Raw genomic sequence first — 24,875 nt, 5'->3', positions numbered from 1 at the left:
TCAATGGTAAACATTTACACAAGAGATACAGTAACATAACACATAACTGTGACTGTAGAAATGACTTCAGAAGATACCACTAGGCTATAGCACATAGGCATTCCAAACAAATTCTCAGCCGGAGGAAAGGGCGATGATTGGGTCTATTAAAACCTGTATTAGGAGCAGATGTAGGACGGTTCCCGCTGGTCAAGGTACTCCCTTATTGGTCAGTAGCTGCCGCCCCACCCCAAAACCTGCGAAATATGAACCTACACCCAAAGACATCTACATTACTAATTTATTTTTTACAAACAGTGTTCTTTAATTTATTTACAACAGAAAACAATTGTGACAGAGGTCATTTGAGGCAGTATGGTGCACTATGGAAAGTCACTGTAGGGAAGCTTGTAAGGGTACAAAGGGGAGTAGCGGACATCTTGCCAAAGCAGCTTCCGTTCCAGAAATTCCACCGTCTGCAGCGTCAAGACCAGGGTTTCATGCTTCAGGATGCTGTGGACATTCAGACCTGGGAAAGAGATGAAAACAAGCACTCAACTAAGCTTCAGGTACCATATCATGAAGAACACTGTTTCTGCTCTCCTAGTGATTGTACCTGACTGTCTGCTCCATAATGGACAACTCGAGTACAAGAAAAGAGATCACATTCACTTGACTGTAATCTCTTTGGGACAAGCTTCATTCCTTCCCCCCGGTATCGGACTTGCTCATTCGGCCCATGCTGCATGCAAGACTTTAGTTACACCCGCTGTGGTATGCTACCTCGAACCTCACGTGTCTGGGTTACTGTAAATTCCGAGTGGTGCTTGCTTTCTCTACTGATCACTGTACGCCCTGCAAGCCAGAGGAGCTCATCAACTCAGGCATATGGTGTCAAAGGTTCCTGAAGGCCTACTCAATGGAAATCCTGCAGTAATGTGCTCCAGGTAAGGAGATTAAAGGTGGGCATCCACAACAGCTATTGAATGGAAGTCCAAAGCAGCGTTTTTTTTTTTTATTGATATAATAGAGAACTTGCTCCGCCCCACCCCACAAAACCCCCAATGTCTGGCAGGTGTCCATGAAGTTCTTGTGCAAGGCAGGGAATATGGTAAGAGATCCAGCTCTCAGCTTGCAGACAGTGCAAGCGTAAACAATCTATTTGCATGAAGGGAGAGGATAGAACATGAGAATTGGAGATCTGCACACAGGAATGCATAAGGGATGGGTTAAGACTGAAGAGGCACCCTCATTTTAATCATTCACACATCAATAATATGTTTTTTGAAGATCACACAATGTGGTTAATTGTGATGTCCAGACTCAATTTCATGTCTCCACAGCTAAAGATTATCCAACTTATAAAATGTAAATGCAAATGCCTCTTTCCTCCAACCCCTGAACCTTAAGAGATGCTGTCACCAGCAGACGATCTTATGTATCCCTTCGCTTCCCTGCATCCTGCGGACCGCCACTCTGCACTGAGGATGGTGGCAGCGAGTAGCCATTTCCAAGTTGGGAAAAACATGGGAGGGGACAATACGCTCTTCCAAGAAACCAGCTAAAACCCCTTCCTAGAATGTAATGTGTCCGAAATGGCAGCAGCGAAGAGCATAGCAGAGGACACAGCTGCCAGGATAGCAGCGTTCAGTTACCTATGGCTGGAATCAGGTTAATCGTTTTTAAGTTGGCCGCTGCATGAAGGATGTTTTCTGGCATAGTTTCATCTCTGCAAGACAAGCATACAAGGGGCATTAGTATTATTATTGTATTTATTGAGCGCTGACCTAGCTTCAGGAAGCAACAGAGCGCTTTACAGAGGTATACAACAGTACAGATATACAGGATACAGAGGAGGGGTAATGGTGTACCGGGTGGCATGGAGTAGATGGGCGGACGGCATCTAGCGAGTTGGGTGGCGTGAGGGGCGACGTGATGGCCTAGGTGTTGAGGACTAGAGACTCCGTGATAAGGTGGGTCTCGAGTTCTTTTCTGAATTGTAGGAGCGTAGGGGCGTGTCTGATGCCAACGGGGAGGAGGTTCCATAGTCTTGGCCACAGGCTCATATATATTAGCACATATTGATGGTTATGTACCTCCTCTCAGCCAATTAGCATGTCCATTGTGCAATCAATAACTACTGGTATAAACTGCATTCTAGTGTGCATGGGACGGGAGGAATCCGTATTAGGTTCCTTTTTCATAAACTGCATTCTATACATTCTGTCTTCAAAAGCAGTCAGGAAAACAACAATGCAATTTTCAGGCGAGATATCTTTCATCAAGACCATTCCCCTTCGCGAAGGGGACCACCGTTTTTTGCTGCAACAACCAATTGAACTCACGAAGGAGAAAGCTAAATGTTATGTTAAATTATATTTATACCGCACGCTATCACCACCCGAGTGGTCCCCTGGTGCTCTTGCGGATCTGAATAGCAAGAGGGTAAGGTGTGCGGGTGGGGGTGTTAGTAGGACTGAGCGGGGAAAAAGCGCAAGAGAGCTGCGATGTGCTGTTGGCAGCTTCAGTACGGTTTGCACCATTTGCTGAGCATAGGTTTGAATTTTCGGTCGGTAGTTGTCATGTGGTGCTGTGCAAGGCTGTGTGTTTGTTTGGTTGTTGCAGTCTAGTAAAGTGCGTGCGGTTTGTTGTGCTGTAGCGGTATGATTGTGTTTAGTTTAGAGCTTGAGAGGTGTAAGTAGAAGGTTCAGTTTGTTTAGTTGGGTTGGTTAGTCGTGATACTTTATCGTCCTGGAAATAGTATATGTCGCGGTTGGGGTCATCAGGGCCATCCAGAAAGACATCTACCTGGGGGTTCAGAGGATGGGATTCCTCCAAGGATGCAAATTGAGCACCTGGGGAGAGGAGCCTCTGTGATTTTAAAGGGACAGAACAGGAATCCACAGCCCTATTGCTATTCAAAATATCAAACTGGCCTGAGAAATTAATGAACTTGGCCATTTTGTCCATACAGGCTTCAAATTTGTCCCTGGTCCATTCAGAAGAGCCTGAAGCATCAGTAGGGAGAAAGGGACGGGTAGTTTGAGCTGCGTCCAGCTGCAGGGCACTGAAAAGAGGAGGAGAGGCCTGAGAATAATCCTCAGGTAAAGGGCATGCCTTCTTGGGGACCGAAACATGTAAACAGGCTTTAGAAAGCTTCTACCGAAACTTCGGGAGCAGTTTTGACGAGTTGACCCACCTTGCATTTTTCAACACTACTGCGTCGGAAGCCATGGATTTAGTGAAAGCACCCGCTGGAATAGAAGATTTATCACCATGCATAGGCCGCGCTGGCGGATGTGCAGGGGATGCCAACCCACGAGGTTCAGAAGGCCCCAAAGACTTTGACGGGCCTGCAGGCGTACAAAAATTTCTCATTGTATCCGCCGGAGGAAGTTTAGGGATTGTGTGCTTTTGGGCAGTGGTGCGTGTGTGTCCTTGTCGCTGGGGTGTGACTTCCCCATAGTACTTCCAGCGGCATGCTGGTCAGGGCCGGGGCTGGACAAGTGGGAACGCAATGGTTCTGCAGCTGCATACAGACTCCTTGTCCGAGGTTCTGGTGGGGTAGGGACTCTCGGCCTCCATTGCTTAGGCCGCCCACCATTTTGAACGCCTGTCTTTCAAGGTCTTAGGCCGAACAAGTTTGCAGACTTTACAGGGACGCTTGTTGTGATCATGAGGGAGACACCGATTGCATCAGCAATGGGTGTCTTTCCAAGGAAATTTGCTGTTGCAAGGCGGTGTCTCCTCCATAGCAGAGGGAAATGGCAGCCAGACCAAAGGGAAGAGAAGGGGGTAAAGAAAAGGCATTCTCAAGAGAAGTCCGTAAGAAGAAGGCTCCACTCTCCCTACTGTAAAGGCCGGGCAGACAAGGGCATGTGGAAAACAGTCACCGAGCAGTTAAGGGCAGGCTCAAGCGTCGAGGAGCCGTAGAAGGGCAAGCAAACTGCTGAAGAATAGGATCAACAATATAAACTCTTACGAGATCTGCATTATGTCCGACCGACTAGTTAGGTGGAAACCTCGACACGTGAAGGATTTTGGGTACACTAAAGTCACGCCCATGTCGATATCCCTTTTCGATCTTCGAAAAAAGATGCAATACTCTGCGATTACCCCTAGCTGTCGGACTATATGCACACTATGCGATTCTAAGCAGATGCCCAAGCATCAGAGATGTTTTTACTTCACCATCAAAACAGCAAAACATGTACTGCTACTAACACTATGTGCCAATTGCCGTACAAACCTTGGGAGGGGTGATCTCTTGTGATATGACCCCCCTCCTTCAGGCCATAACTCAGTCGCAGGTCATTACTCAAGATAATGAGTGCTCCCTCGATTTAAAAGGCTATATTGGAAATAATCAAGGCACGCGATCAGAAACATTAAAAGCATGAGGTCTAACAGGATCTTCTTTTTATGCACACACAGACATTTTTATCAACATTCATATTTCGAATGTAAACTATCAGGTGTTTAAGAGTGCAATATCAGTGTTAGTATAAATATATGTCACATAATATTTAGAGTAGGCCACATACATTTGGGACATTGCAATACCCACAGTAAGTGCTAAAAATGCATTTAAAATCCCAGCAAACATTGAGCATAATTGTGCCAAGCAACACCTTAATGGGGTTGTGGTATATTACAAGGTCATTTATAGTGTGGATTAATGCTTATGGTCCTGCAAGATGAACGTGGGTGGGGCATTTGGAGTAGTGGAAACACTTGCATTATGTTTGGGTTGATATATGGTGCTAAATTAGGCAGGAAAAATGTTCTAGATTAAAGTTTGAAAATCAATACAAATGTGAGAACTTTGAGAAAAGCAGCAACCAGTAAAGATAATCAGGAGAAAGAAATAGAAGTCAGGTGTTTGCATTGAGGAAAGAGGACATGTTAAAACTCAAAGAACATCTTTTTAGAAAGGGGTGAAAGACACAGGCCTCAGAGAAAGAAGGATCAGTAAAGAAAGGTAACCGAGGTAGTATAGAGGGTAGTCAGCTGGAACGGAAGAGATGTCAGGAAGTCAGCAGATGGAAAAGCACTTCAACCATTTTGACAAATCAACCCCACACCTTTAGTACAACAGAAGGAATCCAAAAATACAAGTAAATTATGAGATCTCCTCGTCCAATTTTTGTAACGTGGGCGGAACGGCAGGCTCATCTCCGGAAGGTCGTGGATCGTTGGTTAGTTGCAACACAGCAAAAATACAATTATTACCCAAAGGATAACAAGGGACTGTCCAGTCAAGGTTGTATAAAAAAAATCTACTTTATTATTGGTACAACAGACAGTTCTAGCACACTTCAATTACAATCCACACTGTAAAGGAACTCAGAGGACAGACAGTTTCACGAAGGAAAGGGATGCACTCTGGATACTGACAGGAGGGTAGTTGGTTAAGCAATCAGTCTTACTGTTCAAGGTTATTTGGTTTCAACACCAAAGGGGCAAAGGGTCGTAACTGTCTCTAGGGGTCTTCGGAGAAGGACCATGGAGGCAGAACACAATGTACTTGGTGCTGCAGATGTTCTTGTTGCGCGACAACGTTGAGGCGGTTCCAGGGTGCTTCGCAGCCCGTTAGACAGAGTTAGTGGCAGTAGACAGCTGCGGGTACCAGGCGGGAGGAAGTTAGGCAAGCACGGCTGGACGGACGACTGCAGGCTGTCGGGCGTGGCGGCTAGGGGCCAAGAATCATTGTCTCTGTGCTGGCTGGCGGATCTGGAATGTTGGGCGAGGCGTCTCTGGTGAATGCAGCGTGACAACAGTCAGCGGTGCAGCCGGATGCGGTTCGAGGACTCACCTGTCTCTAAGTTCTCCTTAAAAAGATGGACGCTGGATGATGGTTGCTGTGGCACTCTTCCTAGCTTCTTCACAGGGCTTGTGTTCTTTCAAGATGGAAGGCCCAAATCTCAGGAGGGTGTTAGCCGGCAACAGCCTTGTCCTTTGTCCAGAGACACTCTGGAACTTCCCACCTTGGAAGCTTGCTGTAAGAATCTAGTAGGGCACGCTGTGTGCTGGCTGCATACCAGTTCTGGAGCTGCTGGATGGGTCCTCAGAGTCCGTTATCTCTCTCTGTGCCCTGGGAGGGAGGGATCTTACTTCAATCTTGAAGCTCCTGGCCTTCCTTCACTGGTGGAGCATGTAAGGTAGACTGTAACTTAAGCGCGGGTCCAAGTGAGTCCTTCTTGTTACTCCTTGCAAAGTCTTCAGATCTCCCCAGTGAGGTGCTCAGCCCTCTTTTAAAGCCAAATGGGCCCCAGTGATTGGTGCAAGCTAACATATTTTCGGAGGTTAATCTCCCATTATTCATTCTTTTTAAATAAATAAACAATCAAATAGCCCGGTTGAGCCTACCGTCCCTGTGCAGATGGTCGAATTCCTCACAACCATCGTATAAAGAAATTAAACGCACCTATAAACATTTTTTCCCAAACCTGACATTTACAAACTTAAAGGCATAACAATGCAAAGTACACAAAAAGATGTATTCGAGATGTACTATTTTGCAAGGAAGGCTATGCGGTATCTTGGTGCACAGCAAGTTGGACCCCATCTACTGGGGAGGTGCTGGCCTTGGTCGGATGCGTATTCCGTTGGCACTGGGTATGCTCACACTCGAACACTGGCACAAAACTCTCCCATTGCTGGTATACGCATGCTTCCACAATGAAACCAACGACCCCGGACCGAGATTCTTACACACCTACAATAAGGAACCCATTCACCCAATGCTGGTGTATTCATTCACATGACTGCACTGAGCGCAGACCTTCCTCAGAGCTGCTATATTCCCTGATCCACGATCAGCACAGATTTTCCCCAACGCTAGTAGACACAAACATCCACGATGAGCACATAATTGCCCGAATGCAGGTATAGCAACAAATACACGATGAGCACAGGTTTTCACCAATGCAGGTATGCTCACATATCTATAAGGAGCATCGAATTGCCCCAATGCAGGTATAGCAATAGATCCACGATTAGCACAGATTTACCCCAGCGCAAGTATAGCAACAGATCCACGATGAGCACAGATTTTCCCCAGTGCAGGTATACTAACACATCCACGATGAGCACATAATTGCCCCAATGCAGGTATAGCAATAGATCCACAATGAGCACAGATTTCCCCCAACGCAGGTATACTCACACATCCACTATGAGCACAGAATTGCCCCAGTGGCGGTATCTGGCCAAGTCCACAAGGTATTGCGGGTCAGAAGTGGGAACGTCCAAGGAGTCTATGATATGAAGATCGTCCTAAACACCGAAAAGAATCAGAAGTCAGTCTCTGACGGCTAAAGAAGGCATATATAAACAACACCTTTTGAATCTGTACAGGTGAAAGCCTACTTGCATCTTAACATTTAAGGGAGCTGATGAAGTCACTGGGTACATCTCTTAGTCTTCGCTGAAGCGCTTGTGGGCTCTCCCTATTGCTGTCCAACCCAACAGAGCTGCCGTAGGTCTGGTCTACTCTTGGATTTGATGGGACATGTCTGCCGGCCTAGATAACTCTGTTGCCGGAAACTGCTAAGCATGGACTTCACGTGCTTCAATTAAGAGTTGATGCTGCTATACCAGGTCTGAAGCAGTAAGGCACTGAACCGGACCCGTCAGTGCTGCTCTAAACCTTCAGAGCAGCACTGTAAGGGTTTGGTTCAGTGCCTTACTGTTCAATGAGACTGGTGAGGGCCCTGCTCATCCATTCCTAAACCTTTATGAAGCCGCTTCAGACTTGGTATACCAACATCCAACTCTTCATTGAAGCATGTGCAGTCCCCGCTTAGCTGGATCTCTACTTTGGGCTTAATCTAACGGGTCTTGCTGTGACTTAACCTTGAATGAAGAAACTAATGACTCTTCCTACTTGTACTCCATCTACAATGCTTAGGACTCCAAACTTGTCACTTTAATCATTGAAGGTAATGTCTACGAGTAGATTTATGAAGGCAGTGTCCCCACCAATGGGTTAGGGAAGGATGTACTGAAGTCCTACGCCACCTACAGCATTTCCCCGCGAGCGGCCATTTCTCCATGGGCTACAGTTTGTGAAGACTTCCGCAGCAAGACACGTATCACCCACCTGTGTCAGTTTCGTAGTCAAGGCCACTTTCAGACCCAAAGCGCGCACTTTCATAGGAAGCATGTAGTAGTAACTGGTCGGACCACGGGGGCCGTGGGCTATCCCACCTAAAATTACAGAAGAGTGAAAACCAGGTCAGTCATCGCTAGCAACAAACATGCAAACTTTTTATAAAGTCAATACAATTCCAAATAAAAAAATTGTACATGATTCTTTTTTTTCCTCGCTCACAGTGTATTTATTTAGTGTTCCAGACCTCAAGAACATATTTATTTATTTTTAATTGTTCATTTGAAACGCGCTTAATACCAATGATCGGTTTCTAAGTGCGGGATCGGGATTCGAACCTGTGTTGTGCTGCATTGTCTTGCTTCCAAGACAAACGCGTTGCAGCTGAAAATAAACCCAGAGAAAATGCAGTTTTCTTGCTTCCTTAAAAACACTCATTCATGGCCGATTTTGAAAAGTAGGCAGTGAAATATTCCCACTGGGATGCGTTGCTGCGGCTTTGCAGAGTCGAAAGATTAGTAGCAAACCGGACACAGTGATCAGATAATGCAATTCCCAGAAGAACTCGCAAAGACTGTCGCCTTATGTCCCAGTTACTACCACCTGCGCGGGCAAGCCAAAAAATATTCAAATCCCTGTGCTTGGAAGGGACTGTCATGCATGAGGCGTGTCACAAAACCCAACAAAAAGAGAATAAATTAACACCACCCGCCGTCCATCGTGGTACAGAACTCCGTAATCGCTGAAGTGGCGCCTGCTGCCAGTCCCACGGAGAGCCGCCCCTGCCCAGGGGCCCGTGGTAAAAGTAAATGTGCGGGCAGTAAATAAACTATAATTAAATAATGTAAAGGGAAATGCAACACTTAAAGATAGTGGCAATAGTTATTAGAACATTTTTTGTGTGAATAAAATATGACCTCATCTGCCCTTCAGAGACAACCCACCACATCATAAAGCACAACTGCCTTAATTCTGTGATATCACTGCAAAGGACAATGGTCGTATCCCCTTCATAAAAGCACAACTGCCTTTACTCTGTGATATCACTGCAAAGGGCAATGGTTGTATCCCCTTCATAAAGCACAACTGCCTTAATTCTGTGATATCACTGCAAAGGACAATGGTCGTATCCCCTTCATAAAAGCACAACTGCCTTTACTCTGTGATATCACTGCAAAGGACAATGGTCGTAAACCCTTCATAAAAGCACAACTGCCTTTACTCTGTGATATCACTGCAAAGGGCAATGGTCATATCCCTTCATAAAAGCACTCGTGCCTCGTGGTTTATTTATTTTTTACTGCAGTGTTTTTTTAATTTGTAACTCGTTTACATGTCACAATAGTTTGTTTTAAAATTGAAAGTGCTTAAACCTTTGTTCCCGGGACGTCATTAAATGTTGCCAGATGGTAGCCAAGATTTAGAAATGTGGGCCTGTGAGAGCATAGAATATTAAAAACCCTCCCCACAGAGTTAACCGCAAGGGTAAAAACAGTCCACTTGTTAGAGGCGTATACATCTTCAGGGCAACAAAAGAGTTGGTATTGTTGAGCGCTGCAGGGCCTTGCGATATCTTCCAAACATTAAAAGAAAGGTGAAGGTGAAAATATGGAGGATGGTAAGGGAGCAGATATGTGGGGTACGCTAAAGAGCTTCAAAAATGTTTAAAGTAGGTCCATCATCAGTTTGTTCAGCAATGATGGAAAATCCTTAATGTGGCAAAATACACAGAAACACCCATCAGGAGAGTAGATCGGAGTAAGCCGGCCTTGAGCAATCGGTTCGGCCATAGTTGTGGACGGGAGACTGATGAGCCGTTACAGGGGAGGTTCCAGTCCGTATCAAGGGTCGATGGGAGTAAGCTGGACATGCACATCTGTTCAGTGATAGTAGTGGAGGAGACTGATGAGCAGTTACAGGGAAGGTTCCAGTCCATGCTGCGTAAGGAGGGTTGATGGGAGTAAGCTGGACATGCACATCTGTTCAGCGATAGTAGTGGAGGAGACTGATGAGCCGTTACAGGGGAGGTTCCAGTCCGTATCAAGGGTCGATGGGAGTAAGCTGGACATGCACATCTGTTCAGCGATAGTAGTGGAGGAGACTGATGAGCAGTTACAGGGAAGGTTCCAGTCCATGCTGCGTAAGGAGGGTTGATGGGAGTAAGCCGGACATGCGCATCTATTTGGCCATAGTAGTGGATGGAGACTGATGAGCAGTTACAGGGGAGGTTCCAGCCCGTATGCTAAACAAGGGGTCCTTCAAGCCCCCCTGGAACTTAGTCATTTTCCAGTCTTTGATGTGACGAGAGCCCATTCCAGAGGGCTGATCCCAGATGTATATATGTTATGTAATTTATAACACACCAGTACACAAGTGTTTCTAGGCGCAACAAAACAGGGGAGGGAAGACAGAGTGAGGACAAGACAAACAATCTTTATAGGCCTTGTGTCATTAAGATCGCGCAAGTGCGACAACGGAGAGTGCAGGAGAAAGCGAGAGGGGGAAGTTCCTGCTTACTGGGTGATACTGGGTGATGCGAGGTAGACAGGAGCTGCTTTTAGCTCTTGCGAAAATAAACCTTAATGCTGGAAATATTTTCTTTTTGCACCTTTCCCTCCATAGATGTTTGCTTATTTTGAACCCTGTAATTGAATTAGGTTTGGAAAAATGGTGACTCGCACACCGCTCCTAGCGAGTTAATTGATAGATTCTCCAAAGTTCAGATACTAAAATGCAGGTCAGTTTTCACAAAAGTTGTATTTATTCGGATTGTGATCAGCGACATGTGTTCGACCAAACAGGTCATCCTCAAGGCAATTATTCTTGTGAATACGGTATAGTGACCTACGTTAACTGCCCTCACGCAAGTGCATAATTCAAGCTATTTGCTGTGGACTGATTGTAGTGATTCTTAAAGTATCTTGTTGCTAGTAATGTAATTTTGATAGAGTCGTACGTCGATAAATGGTATTGATTCAGTGCATGAGTAATCTCGATCACAGAACATGAGTAGTCCGCGCCTCCCAAGACTTGGAATCACAAAGTCACAGGGTTGGCTCCGAGCTCCTAAGACTTGGTGGTTGAAACACGTGTCAGCTGATCACAATCAGAATAAATACAACTTTTGAGAAAACTGTCCTGCATTTTAGTATCTGAACTTTGAAGAATCGATCAATTGTTTTGAGCCCGGTCCTGACTTTCTGGAGTTAAGTCAAAGCTTTATGCTTTAACTTCCATTGCCTGTTTTGCTCATTCTTATTGGGAAGCCGAGACTATGCCTCTCTTTGTGAATTTGTGTATTGTTATAATTGAACATATCACCTTACAGTGAAGTGCAGTTAGAACACTTGTATTTCGGTCTGTTTATATAATGGATTTTTGGTAACTGTCACAATGTGCCTAGGATGAGATGGTGACAGCAGATATTTTTCTACAGCGTTTTATACTTTTTACTCATGCACTTTTGCACTTGCCGCAAATGACTACCAAGGGTGGCTAGCACCCTTAGATGGCCTCTCCCCACAAGGTTGTTGCTTGTCCTTTGGCCATTTTGTTATTCGGCCTTCCGCCTCAGTTCTGGAAATGCCATATATGGAATGCCCTTTCCTGGGGAAAGCTGCTCCTTTCCCCGGCAAAGAGGCAGTTTGTGTGAGCCCGGATATGGGGGCTGGTACTGTCTGGTCCCTGTACACACTCAGGTGCCTGAATGTTTGTTGATAGGCACATGTATTCAGTGGCTATCCATGATTGGATAGCTACTGCCTGTTTGAATGGTGCAGATCCTTACCATTTTTGGGTTTGGGCATTCTTGCTTGCCAAATCTTGGCTAAAAGGAGGGCTCCTGCAGCCATTCGACAGATAATCAATGGAGTCAAGTCCTCTACGAAGAAGAGCAGCCAGATGACAACCCTTGCAGCTGACCAGCACTAACTCCAGTGAAGTCCCGGTGAAACCCAGATCCACTGCCTGATCTCAAGAAGATCCTGGTTGGTGCCTTGACCCCCTGGAGCGGTGGGAACAACCAGTCTCGACGCATGCTCGATGATCTGTGCCTTCAGAAGTGTCCCTGGACCAACCGTTGGACTAGCACACAATAGCTCTCCTGGGGCCTTGTTGCAGCCATTGCCATTCCAAGTGTATCCTTGGAGCTTAGATGATCTTCATCTAGGGTAACAAGATGCCTGCTGCTGCATTTTCAGCCTTCTTGCATCATCAGAAGCTGTGCTGAGCAGGCTTGCTTGTTTGTCCATTGAAGATCGCCTGTAGACGCCTGATCGTGCTGGCGTCCTGAGTCGCAAACGAGGCAAGATTGATTAAGATACAGAGACAGTAAAGTGACTGTCTCGCCTGGTGGCGTGACCACACGGAAGCCGTGTTGGATATGGGGGCCGTTAACCAGTGCCAAGACCAGACTGCAGCAGAGCCAGGTTCCCTGAGCTCTGCACAAGAAGGGCATTAGCTGCCGAGCAGCAGAAGGTAAGAAAACGCTCCCAAAGAGGTAACGCCGTTGAGGGGGGGCGAACATTAAAATTAGAGGCTGGGAAAGCCACAAAGGTTCACAGAGCCTGGTAAACCCGCACAGGCAGACAAGCTACCCAAGTAAAGCTGAAGCCATAGGGCTTTGGAGAGCCCTGAGAAACAGACATTCAAATTAGAGGTTTGAGAAGCAACAAGCGTACGGGAGCCAGATAACTCCTAACAGACACGAGTCCTACCGAATAATCGAGATTATCAGAGGGCTTTAGAGACCCTTGATAAACCGAAAAAAATGAATGCAAGAGGCTGGGAGACCTACAAGGGTTGCAGGAGCCAAGGAAACCCGAACCGGTAGACGCCCCGCCGAGGCCATGATAAAGTGAACCTGTCTTGAGGGCCAGAGGGCTTTATGAAGCCCAAGAACCATAAAATACAACAAACAGAACTGGAGAGAGAATCTGGAGGTTTCCAATCCCTAAATATAAACCAAGAACATTGTCAAGCACAAAGTTGGAAATGGTGGAATTGTAAAGGAAAGAAGTGCTTGAACATGGTTTTTAAGGGACACAGATTCAAGCAGTGACCTGAGGGCTGAATAGTGTATGAACTAAAACCCTGTAGACTTTTTCCGACAGGTTGGCATACTGCATCTTTCTCACTAGCTTGGAAGCCTATTTTTGCTTTCATACATCCAGTACACCCTAAAAAAGCATGTTATGTCTGGAATGCAAAATGCCCCTTTCGTCCACCAATGCCATCCAATAAATATATCTTTAAGTAGGTCTGTGCACCGTAGACTGGGCATGTGCACAGTCCTAAACGCACATGCCCCCTTCCACCGAGACCCAGTGCCTCCTCCCCAAATTCGAGCTCCTCATCATATTGGAGAGGAATCTTCTCTGAAAACGAGAAGGAGGAATGAGGTGAAATCTTTCACTAACATTTTATCCTCTCATCAAAATCCTGAGGCTGTCTGAATGAGTATATGTTGTGCATGGTTACAAACACTTTAATGTTAGGGTGAGTGTTCTGAAAAATGAAATTAGCACAATATTGTTTTTAGGTTATTTATCGTGCATTGAACTAGATTCCGGAGCAACGGAAAACAATGTGTGTTATGTAGTTTGCAATTCAAGCATACAGCCCCTTTTATGGCAGACATATTTGTAAACTATAAGGTCTTTGGTCACTCTTATGTTCCTAAAATGGTGTTTGATTTCATGCAAAAGAGGAAGTAACCGTTGTTGGTGACACTTATCCCTTTCCACCTTTCTCATGGTGCTACTTTGAAAGAGTGGAATAGGAGCGTACCAGACTGTTCATCTTACAATTGTACTGAAGGTGCTAAACCAGCGCCATATAGGGTGGCTGACCTACAACCTGCGAAGCGAGCAAGAGGGTATAAGGGGGTACAAGTCCTGTTGCAGAGATAAAAAGTCTTAAAAGTGAATAGTCTTTTCAGCTAAATGGCCAGCATTGTCTACCAAATAAGTTGTGGGGAGGTGTTACTTGAGTTTTCACACATAGGTGTCCCAGAATCTATTGTGTCAACCTGGAGCGCAGACAGAAGTATGAAGAGCGTGATATTCTGCCTCCTGGTCCATTCAAAGTTTCAAAGGGCATAATTAACATGGAGGTGGCCCAAAATCTACTGTGGCTTCTCTTTGGGGTAGGGCACTCCTGTTGTCAGCACCCAACTGTCCCTTGAGCCATGGCAGAAACCTGTTAGGGCTGATTTCCCAGTCCAGCCAATGCAATTATTTCTTTATTTTATTTTGTTCTGAATCAGAAGCAAGCCTTTTGAAATAAAACATTCCATATATGTTTCCCAGCAAAACCCCCTTTAAATTGCTAGGCCAAGACAGGGCATTATTTGGCATTGCACTTTTAAAACAGGTATTTTTCTTATTTGCAAAAGCACATTTTGACACAGTCTGCTGGGATGTCCCTCTTAAATTCGGGTTTTCTCTTCTATCTGAATTCCCAATATTGTTTTGCAGCCTTAGGCAGTTTCTCTCACACAGCAGTATGTTCAAGGCAAAGGTCCACTGAAATTGACCTATGCACACAGAGCTAGGGTTTGTTTTGAAGGGTTTATTTTGACATTTTGTAGCACAAAAGTCAAGCGTTTTCCTGTGCACCTTAAAGACAAGCTTCTGTTGATTCCCCAGATCTGGTCTGAAACAGCCTGTCATTCAGTGATAATGCTCTCTTCTACTGAAGCACAATCCGACTATGGATGGGCATGGCAGTGTCTCACTGATAAAAGCAGTGTGATGTTAAACAGATGAATAGTGTCAGGCAGCATCCCTTTCAATGTAAAATATTCCCTTTCCAATGGGAACTGTTTGGCATGCAGCAGAGCAGCACTGCTTTTCACTTTGCTTCTTTAGTGCACACAAGAAAACACACTGGCGGCCTTTCTCAGTGTGCTACCTGTTCAAACTTGCCCACTAGGCACTTGGCAAGACAGTGCAGCCATCATTTTGTAGCTGCAAAATGCATTTTGCTGTTAACTGCCGAAGTGCAGCGTGGTTATGGATGGCAATTCTGCTGAGTGGGTCAATGTTCGCACAACCCCCACCCCTCAAACTCTTCTGTAACTTCTTGTCGAGGGAGAGTAGGGCAAAGTGGGGTTCATCAGGTGGAGTCCTTCCGTCAGGGAGCGGTATGCCACGATCCTCCCCTGGTCTCTCTGAGTGTGGAGCGACACCCACAGCTTTTCCTTAGGTCTTTCTTTGTGGTGTGGAGCGACACCTCCATATTTTTCTTTGACCTTTTCTTTCCAGGTCCCCGGGGAGGTCCTCCTTGGTCTATGAATGGCGGAACCAGTGCGAATCTAGTGAATAAATAAGAACCGGTTACTACATTTTCCCACTGACTGCCTTCCCGAAAGGTTGACAGCAGTGGGACACACACATGCATTGCGATCATTACTGTACTTAGATGATGAAGACAAATAATCACTCACAAGACACAGATAACTATTGGTTTTCTAGAATTTTTGGGGATCCCTTTCATACTGACAATAACAAAAAAATACTCCCTGTGAAATAATTATGGTGTGCAGTCATAATGTCGACTGCAAAAGGTCGAATTACAAAAATGTCGAAAACAAATAGTCCAATTTTTTTTCCCGAATATGTCATTTGTTATTTTACATGGTGTTTTTTTTGGGCTTTCCTGCGTTTAAAAAAGGTTTTTTTTTTTTTTTTTTTAAACAGGGGTTTGGGGGGAACCCCCCCATTTCGAACAGAAAATTAAAAAAAAGGACATTCGAAATTTTCTTGGAGATTTTGACTTTAGACTTTTTTACATTCGAGATTATGACTATGAACCAATAATTATACCTATAAACCTACCTGTTCCCTTCTGGTTTTTCTCTTTCTTGTTCTTATTCTGCAGATGTCTTCTCTATTTGACATTCTCTTGGCTCCTCAATCCTGGCTCCTCAATCCTCCGCAAAGTATGTCTGGGGTGACAACTCTTTAGCTGATTAATATGGACCCATTTCTCTTTTGCCAACTCTCCTTTGGGGATGCGGATTCTATAGGCGACAGGGAAATTGTACAAGTAGACCGTGTCTCCTACTTGGTATTCCTTTTTTGGTTGTTTTTTTGTCTTCATCCCCTCTGCAGATTTTTCCAGATTCCGCCGAGCGTACGCAAAAGCATGTTGAAGGTGTTTTCTTAGATTCTCAGCATACTCACTAGTTGTGGAGGCGTTTATCAGTTTCTGCTCTTGTGTTCTATAGAGCAGATGCACCATCCTTCGCTCCTAGTCATCAGCTCAAATGGAGACATATTGGTCGCGGAAGATGGTGTAGATCTGATGGCCATCAGGACAAGTGGTAATCGGATGTCCCAACTTGGCCCAGAATCTGCCACAAACTTTTTTAGAATGCTCACAATGGCTTTTTTGTACTTCTCAACTCCCCCACTAGAGGACTGGCGGTATGCAATGTGAAGTTTCCTTTTAACCCCAAGTATCTCGCACATCTTTGTCATCACTTTGCTGGAGAAGTGACTACCTCGGTCTGACTCAATCCTTTGGGGGTAGGCCAAAACCTGAGAAGATGTGGTTGATAATCAGGGCAGCTGCTGTTTCTACCTTGCAAATTTGGGGCCGGGAGACATTCCACCCATTTGGTAAACAAGAATGTTACTGTTAACATGTACTTGTTCCCCCTAGAGGAGAGAATCACAGGCCTGATGAAATCTACTTGTAAATCTGACCAAGGCAGGGTCATCACCCTCTTGTAAAGGGGAGCTCGGTGTGTGAGTGAAGTTGGCTGAAATTATGCACACACAAGACACCCCTTCAAATATTGGTCGAGGTCCTGCCCCATGTGTAGCCAGTATGCAACCTCCTGCAAGATTTCTAGAGTAGTGTGAAACCTCAGATGACCAGCTGTGGCCGTGTCATGTGCGTGACTAAGCATCAGGCTTTGGAATGAGGTAGGTAACGCCCACTGGTCACAGCCAGAGACTGATCTCCTTACCAACAAACCATCTTGGATTCGGAACATTTTGGGACACTTCATCAACACCCTGAGGTCCTCTTTCCCAATGTAATCGGTATCCATCAGAGGAAAGTTCTCAGGGTCCTCAATGTGTTGATAAAATTTCCCAATAATCAGATCCCCTATTTATGCCGTGATTAAATCAGCATCTGGGATCTCCTTACTCCACTGGACATTTGAGAGTTAATTCTGAGCATTTGTTTGGGACCTAGTGACAGCAGTGACCTGGATTTTCCCCAACAGGGACTCTATCTCGAGGAGATCCCCTTGGATGGCTCCGGTTTTGGCCAGCTGACCAGCTAGGTCGTTTCCAGTTTTGTCTTGCCCCTCTATTCTGGAATGACCCTTGATGATCTTCCAATAGATGGTCATCCCATTAGAGGTGATCAGATCATCAATATTCTGTATTAGCTTGCCATGTTTAAGCAGTTCTGCGCACAAAGCATGCCTCTGGGCTTCCAATTAACCAGGTTCTCCACGAACCTGTTCCGGACATAGGGCCTCATCACGAGTTGGGCAGTAACCGCTCTACCGCCAACCCCCCGGGCGCTATTAGCGCCAGATCACAGGTTTGGCGGAAGGGTTATTACCCATTTCCCATTGGGCCCATTCTGGAATTTCTCATTTGGCCCAATGGGGAAAATTTGCGCTATTACCGCCAGCAGATTTCCCACCGGCAGTAATCGCGCCGAAAATTGGCAATTTTGCCACAGATTTCCCCCCAGCCCAGAGCTTGGGGGCAATCCGCCAAAGCCATGATCTGGTGGAGCCTTAAATGCGGCGGTAATAACGCTACCGCTGCATTTAAGGGTTACCGTCGGACTCGTGATGAGGCCCAAAATCTGAGTCAGCGATTATAACCAGTTTGTGGAGTTAGCGTTGGATGGCAGTGAGGATGGCCTGATGAACTGTCATCAACTGCACTACCTGACTACTCCGGGGACAGATTATGTACCCAGCGGAGGGCTCTGGGGCATCATTCACCCAGACATTCCCAACGCCCGCCACCAGTTCCTTTTCCCCTTTGTTGTCAACATGGTAGGAGCACCCATCCACATAATCTGTGGGCATTCCCTGGCACTTTTCTTCATAGACTTTGTACGGGCAATTCAGGTACGCCTCCATTTTGTCCTGGGTTTTAAGACATTCATCCTTGAGACAGTTTTCTCTGGCACAATCATGCAAGTCAGCCAGACCTTGCGCGAGGGGACTCTATATCTGACCTCCACAGGAAAGCCTTGCATTGACAGAATCCAGGAAGTAATTCTGGAATTACTCACGTTTCCGGCCTGGATTCTGTCACTTTGGAGGTATTGCAAAGGCTGGTGTGGAGTCTCCACTATGATGAATGGGCGGTAATTCTTCAATGACCACACTGTTGCCAGGAGTGCCTTCTCGCAATCATTGAATTTTTCCTCCACAGAGGATAAAGTCTTGCTTGCATAGGAGATTACTTTATTGACCTTGTTATGCTTTTGATAGAATACTGCTGTCAAGCATGTTTGAGAACTCTGTCTCCAGGAAGAAATCCTTGTTTTTGACAGGGTAAGCTAGACAGGCGCTTGTGAGAGACTTCTCTAGTTGTTTTACTGCCTTGGCTTGTTTTGGATCCTAATCCCACTTGACATCCCCCCCCTTCAGCAGGTGGATCGGGGTTCTTGTGACCTCTGCGTAATCCTCAATGAACTTTCTACTGCAATTAGTCAGTCCAAGGAGGCTTCTTAGCTCATGCAGAGTTGTGGGGTCTTTCAGTTTTAGGAGTACTTCCACTTTCTTCTCCTGGGGACAGAGACCCTCAGGAGTTATTTCATGTCCCAAGAAGTTGACACGGGTCCTGCACCAATGAACCTTTTGGAAGGACAGTTTTGCTCCGGCAACCCTCAACTGGGTCAGAACATAACGTATTTCTGCTTTTGAGTTGAGCTTTTTATCAAGACATCATCCACATAGGCCAGGTTACCCTTTCACCCAAGTTGGGCATGGTCTAATGTAGGAAGATGTTGAATTTGTTGCCAGAGTTTATGTATCCGAAGGGAGTCCGGGTCCACATGTACTGCTGCCCCCCGAAGGTAAAGGCCAGCTGGTATTGGTCCTCCCTAGTGACGGGAACGGTCCAGTACCCATTTGTCAGGTCAATGACAGTGTATACCTTTGACCCCTGGATCTGGGCCAGCCCCTGGTCAATGTAGGGGAGAGGCCACCGGGACATGTGGACCCATTTATTTAGCTCCCTAAGGTCTGCACAGAGTCTCCATTGGACATTTGGTTTTAAAATTCCCAGCACCGGATTATTAAAGGTGCTGTGGACTGGACGAATTATCCCACGGGACTCGAGGTTTTTGATGATTTCTGTCAGGGACTCCGTGGATGCGAGAGGCAAGATATATTGCTTCACAAACACAGGAGTCATTGCAGGGTCCGTGGGAATTGTTGTATGAATCTCGTGCGACCACAGTGGTACGAGTCCACAGCAAAGATATCTTGGAAATCTAAGAACACCTGCTTCAACTTTTGCTCCGGAGTCTCACAGGCATCAGCTAGGTTGACCCGCTCTTCAACCATTTGCCTGAAGCCTGGAAAGACTTCAGGTTTTACCATTTCAGCGGCCTCCTTAAGTTGGGTGGAGAGGTCTCTGGTTAGAGTATTGACCTGGACAGAGGGTTTCAGGTATTAGAGGCAGTCATTGTGGACCTGGAATATCAACCCATCCTGCCTGATGTCACAGGTTATCTCTTCCTCCCCGTAAGGGCAGGAAGAATACACCAGGAAATTCCCCCCTTGCTAGGTGAAGATCCTGTCTGGTGGTATGTCATTGTCACCGTCATTGGGGATTGGTCCTATCAGATATTTTCCTAGATCCATGGAAAAATGTTGGTCATCAAACGCCATTCCAATAATGGTGCCTGTGCCCAGAGTGATACTCCTAGGGTCGTTGTTATCCATCAATATTGGAATGGTGTTGTGTTCTACATTGACTAATGGTTTTGGGTTTAACCCCAATCCCTGCTGTTGGAGATGGGCATTGAGGTGTACATATGTGTCAGGATTTTGCAGTTTGTCCTCTTTTAATTTTTAATTTAAGTAGGATAGTTGTGTCCGTCCTGGAATGGTGGCCTTTCCGTTTTGAACCTCAATCGCATACAGCAGCAATTGGGCTGACCGAAATGCTTTTTCTGAATCATCAAAGTCCATGGGATTGCCCCCTAGTCGGGATCAGGCTTTGTAATTTATCAGGTCCAAATTAATTGCAAACCGATTGAGAATATCACTGCTTAAATAGAATGCAGCAGGGACATCTCACACGACCCAAAAATTATGTTCTATGCTTTTGTTACCTATAGAAATTTTGAGCATACACCTGGAGATGTTTGAAATTGGGAGTTTCCAGGCCCATTTCCCACATATTGATCAATTTAAATGTGGTAATGGCTTTTTGGAGCTTTCTGAACATGGCTTTGCTGATGAAGCTCTTCCGTTGTTGAGGCATGCTCGGGCGAGAACAGACTCCTTCCCCCTCATTTAACTGAATAGGGACGAACAACTGTTTTCTAACTTTCTAATTGTCAGCTAAATTTTGAGCTGGCTTCTCATCACTTTTGACTATTGAATGGGGATTTTCAGATTGTGAATCAGTACGAAATTTCAAAGTATTTCCTTCCAGTGTGGAATGCCACTTAAAACTGGAAGGAAGGTTGATTTTCAGGAATGGGGGAGTTCCCATCACCAGTTTGTTGTCCTACAGCAATTACTGTCACATCAGGTATTTGATTATTCTGGAAATGAAACTCAATATGATCAGAGTTTTGTTCAACCATGTGGCATGTGCCATTTAAACTAATATGGTTGACACTATGTTTTACTTTTATTGGCCGGTTAGTCTGAATCCAGAGTACCTTGTTCACACAGTCTATTATGGGAGACAACCTGCGGAGGTTGTCATTCCCTAGTAGACAGGGTGGTCCCTCTGGAGTCACGACTATGACTGGGTGTTTCAACTTGTGTCGCCAATTTTTATTTCCAAATCCGCAGTCTCCTCGACAGGAATTTCATTCCCGTTGAAGTTCTGGAGTTGTCCAGGAAGAGGGGTGAGAGGCATCTGGAGTCTCTCCCTCCCCTTCCTGAATTTAGCGCTCAAAAGCCCTTTTTGACAGAAGAGTGGCTTGGGATCCAGTTTCCACAGGTGCTGAAATTGTACATTGCCCTGGCACTTGAACGGGGGCATAACATCTCCCGTCCTTCTCAACCGGGCAAAGGCAATGGGCATTTTGGGCAAGCTGGATGGTCAATTTCTTTACTTCCGACTCCGACACAGTGACGTTTTGGCCAATTTTCTGTGCCAGAGTCTGGGGATCTGCAATAAAAATTTGACATCCTGAAATGGATGGCATTTCAGAATCCCCTTTTTCCCCTCGTTCTGTGCTGCCCCCTTTTACCTGGAGGCAGTTACTAGGACCAGTTTTTGGGTAGGATCCCTTATTCACCATTTCTTTCTCAGAATGGCAATTCTGGGGTTCAGAGATGGGTGGCTCTGAATCAGTCCCCACACCCATCCAGTCTTCATTCAGATCTCTTGGGACCCATTTATCTTTGGGAGGAATTCCCCTGTCCCTGAAGGAGAAGATTTGTTTTCCCAGAATCCTCTGAGGATTCTTCCTCTTCAAATTGGAGGACACTAACTTTGTTATGTTGATGTCTTTTCTATTATATGTTAATGTGTTATCTGATTTCCATTCCTTGTTCTACTGATGGAATCCTAGCCATTGATGACATCAGAGCAATCCTGAGCTTTGTGTTAGAATGTTATTCTTTGAGGAGTCAGTCTACTTGTGCAGATGGTTTGGGGTTTCTACTAACCACCTTATCCCTACAAGCAATAAACCATTTGTTCAACTTGTTGTGCCCCGTTCATTGCTTTACATTGGCGACGAGGATGGGATGTGCTGCAAGAGGAAAGCAGCAGCTGGAGTGGGAGTAGTTATCCGGAGCTGAGGAGCTGGAGCCGGACTGAGACCTCCAACCCGCCAGGCCTACGGGTGAGGAGCTGCCCCCCCCGACCTGGCCTACGACATTGGACTGAAGGGAAAGTGCGCTGAACCTTCTCCGAGCTTATCTTCTGGAGACTTGCAAGCAATATTGCGCATGTTTGGTTTTGATATCACATGGTGGAATTGTTAAGAGGGGAGCAGTGTTTTTACAGGAGGTGAGCGCTTATATTTTGAAACATTGGCTGCAGGTGGCAAGTGAGTGACATTCTGCTTTTCGCTTTTGGTGGATTGGTAGCTGATTTCGGAGAGCACTACAGACTTGGATTGGCACCATGGCTGTATCCGGAATCCCGGGTCCCCAGATGTTTTTACCGACCCCGGGCCCCCCGAGAATTAAATGGGGGCCCTGGAAAAATGTTTTCTCCATAATGTGAAAGCCACTTGTGACAATGGCATGTCAGTAGAAAGAAAGTTAGCTATGCTTATGCATCTTCTGGGGTATGAGGGGCAGCAAATCTTTGAAACTTTACCTGAATTGAGTGAACTGGATGTTGAGGAATGCTGTTTGATGCAGCATTGGCAAAACTGGATAAACATTTTGAACTAAAGATAAGTACTGTGTTGGAACGCTATCACTTTGGTATGAGATCTCAGCATGAGGGTGAAACTGTAGAGGAATACATCACTGCGCTTAGGCATTTATAGCTGAACTGCAAATTTGTTGTAAGTCTGGATGAACATATTAGAGATCAGTTCATGTTACATTGTGCCAATGGCAGGATCAGAGAGGAAGTGTGGCTAAAAGATGACCCTTGCTTAGATGAATTAATTGGGATTGCAAAAAGAATTGAGCATACTTTGAAATATGTGGCAAAACTTGCTGTGAAAGAATCTAAAGCTGTCCAACAGGTTGAGGTCTTGAAAGTAGGTGACAAGAGGATAGAAACCGCAAAAGACCAAAAGAAAAAGAAGGGCAAAACGGCCAAATCGACTGTCATGTATCAAAGCAAGGGTGGCCATGGTAACCAAATAGCAAATAAATCTGTGCAAATAAATCTGTGCAAGAAGAAAATATACAAGTAGGAAAAAGGAGACAGGAGCGCCTCTGTTTTAGGTGTGGGAGTGCCCGCCACTTATCTAATTCTCCGATCTGCCCTGGAAGAAGAGCTATATGTAACATCTGTAAAAGATGGGGACATTTTGCAAATTGTTGTGCCAATTACAGTGTCGGTGCTGGGAGGAGCGTTATGTTGGTTGAGGAGCCAGATGGGCCTTCCTCAGATGAATATGAAGGTTCAGAAAATGAAATTGTTACTGTGAATATGGTTCAATGTTCCGGAATGGATGAATGCGAGCATCCTTCAGCTTGGGTGGAAGTGAATGGTTGCCAAGTTAAAATGCTAGCGGACTCATGTTCCAAAATCACTTTGATGTCAAAGGCAGTGTATGAAAATGTGCTGGGAGGTAGGATGGACGATTTAAGCCTGTCAGACAAGACACCTGGGGGCCTATAGTGGCAGTAGGATCGATGTGGTAGGATATTGTCCTGCAACTTTTAAATATAAAGACAGGGTTACGCGCGGAAAAATATATATCACCAAGAAGGGTGAGACGCTGTTGGGATGGAGAGAACAAAGGGGACTATGTATTAAATTAGATCCCAATAGTAAAGAACTAGTGTTAAATGTAGAAAAACTATCCATGGACTGTAGTTTGGATGATAGTTCTAAATGTTTCATTGCCAAGTATCCAGATGTGTTTAATAATAGCGTTGGGTGTTTGAAAGGGATGATTCACAAAATTGTGCTGAAGGAGGGTTCCAGGCCCGTGGCGGCAAAACTTAGACCGTTACCGAAGTCATTGCGTGATGCTGTGAGAGTGGAGTTGGAGAAACTGGAGAAAGCTGGCATTATTGAACCAGCGAAGGCGGTTGAATGGATTTCCCCCGTGGTTGTTGTGAAAAAGTCTGGTGGGGATTTGAGAGTATGCATAGATCTAAGAGAATTGAATCGATGTGTGGTTGCTGACCGCCATCCCCTTCCAAACATGGGAGAACTTCTGTCTAGGATAGGAAATGCCAAATACTTTGCCAAATTGGATATGGCGAGCGCCTATCATCAGATTAACCTTGATGCCGAGTCAGGAAAACTGACGGCTTTTATCACATACGAAGGCATTTACCAGTTTCGGCGCATGCCTTTCGGATTAATATCAGCTTCATCAGTTTTCCAAAAAGTCATGGATGGATTATTCAAAGGTATTAACAATGTTTGGTGCTTCCAGGATGATGTGTTGGTTTGTGGCAGTACTGAAGAAGATTTAAAAAGGAAACTCAATAAGGTTTTAGAAATTTTCAGAACACGAGGTATTACCTTACGAAGTGAGAAATGTGTCTTTTCTACTCAAGTAGTAGAGTATTTAGGACACGAAATATCGGAGGAAGGTTTAAGGCCCAAAAAGTGTTGGTAGATGGAATTAAAAGAATGGAGTCTCCAATGAATAAGGCAGAGTTACGTTCATTTTTGGGGACAATAGTTTTAGCATCGTTTCATTGAAAAATATGCGGATAAGGTTACCTTGCTGAGAGCATTGTTGAGAAAAGGAGTGGAATTTGTTTGGAATGCAGAGTGTGAAAAGGAATTTGTTGAGATTAAGTCTGAGATTGATATGGCAAAACCCTTAGCCATGTATGATATTAAAAAAAGGACAATATTGTCTGTTGATGCGAGTGTAACTGGTATTGGAGTGGTTATGTCGCAAGTGGGAATGGATGGTGCAGAATCCGTGGTGTTACATGCCT

General features: G+C 45.3%; 1 protein-coding gene across 2 annotated transcripts in view; it reads right to left on the bottom strand.

The window, feature by feature from the left end:
* Positions 1 to 279: 279 nt before the first annotated feature.
* The window catches only part of MRPL4 (mitochondrial ribosomal protein L4), an 85,152-nt gene continuing 60,556 nt past the window's right edge, over positions 280 to 24,875 (bottom strand). For both annotated transcript variants that reach the window (XM_069604063.1, XM_069604062.1), the window contains exons 6-9: positions 8,084 to 8,190; positions 7,148 to 7,257; positions 1,635 to 1,708; positions 280 to 508 (exon numbers count right to left, since the gene is read on the bottom strand). In XM_069604063.1, coding sequence (XP_069460164.1) covers positions 363 to 508; positions 1,635 to 1,708; positions 7,148 to 7,257; positions 8,084 to 8,190 — 437 coding nt within the window. In that variant the 3' untranslated portion in view covers positions 280 to 362. The remainder of the gene's footprint in view (positions 509 to 1,634; positions 1,709 to 7,147; positions 7,258 to 8,083; positions 8,191 to 24,875) is intronic.

This window comes from Ambystoma mexicanum, chromosome 3q (assembly GCF_040938575.1).
Source record: "Ambystoma mexicanum isolate Mex_15411 chromosome 3q, UKY_AmexF1_1, whole genome shotgun sequence".
Classification (NCBI taxonomy): Eukaryota; Metazoa; Chordata; class Amphibia; order Caudata; family Ambystomatidae; genus Ambystoma; species Ambystoma mexicanum.
Note: the sequence above shows the minus strand (reverse complement) of the source record. Positions and strands in the feature narration are given on the sequence as shown.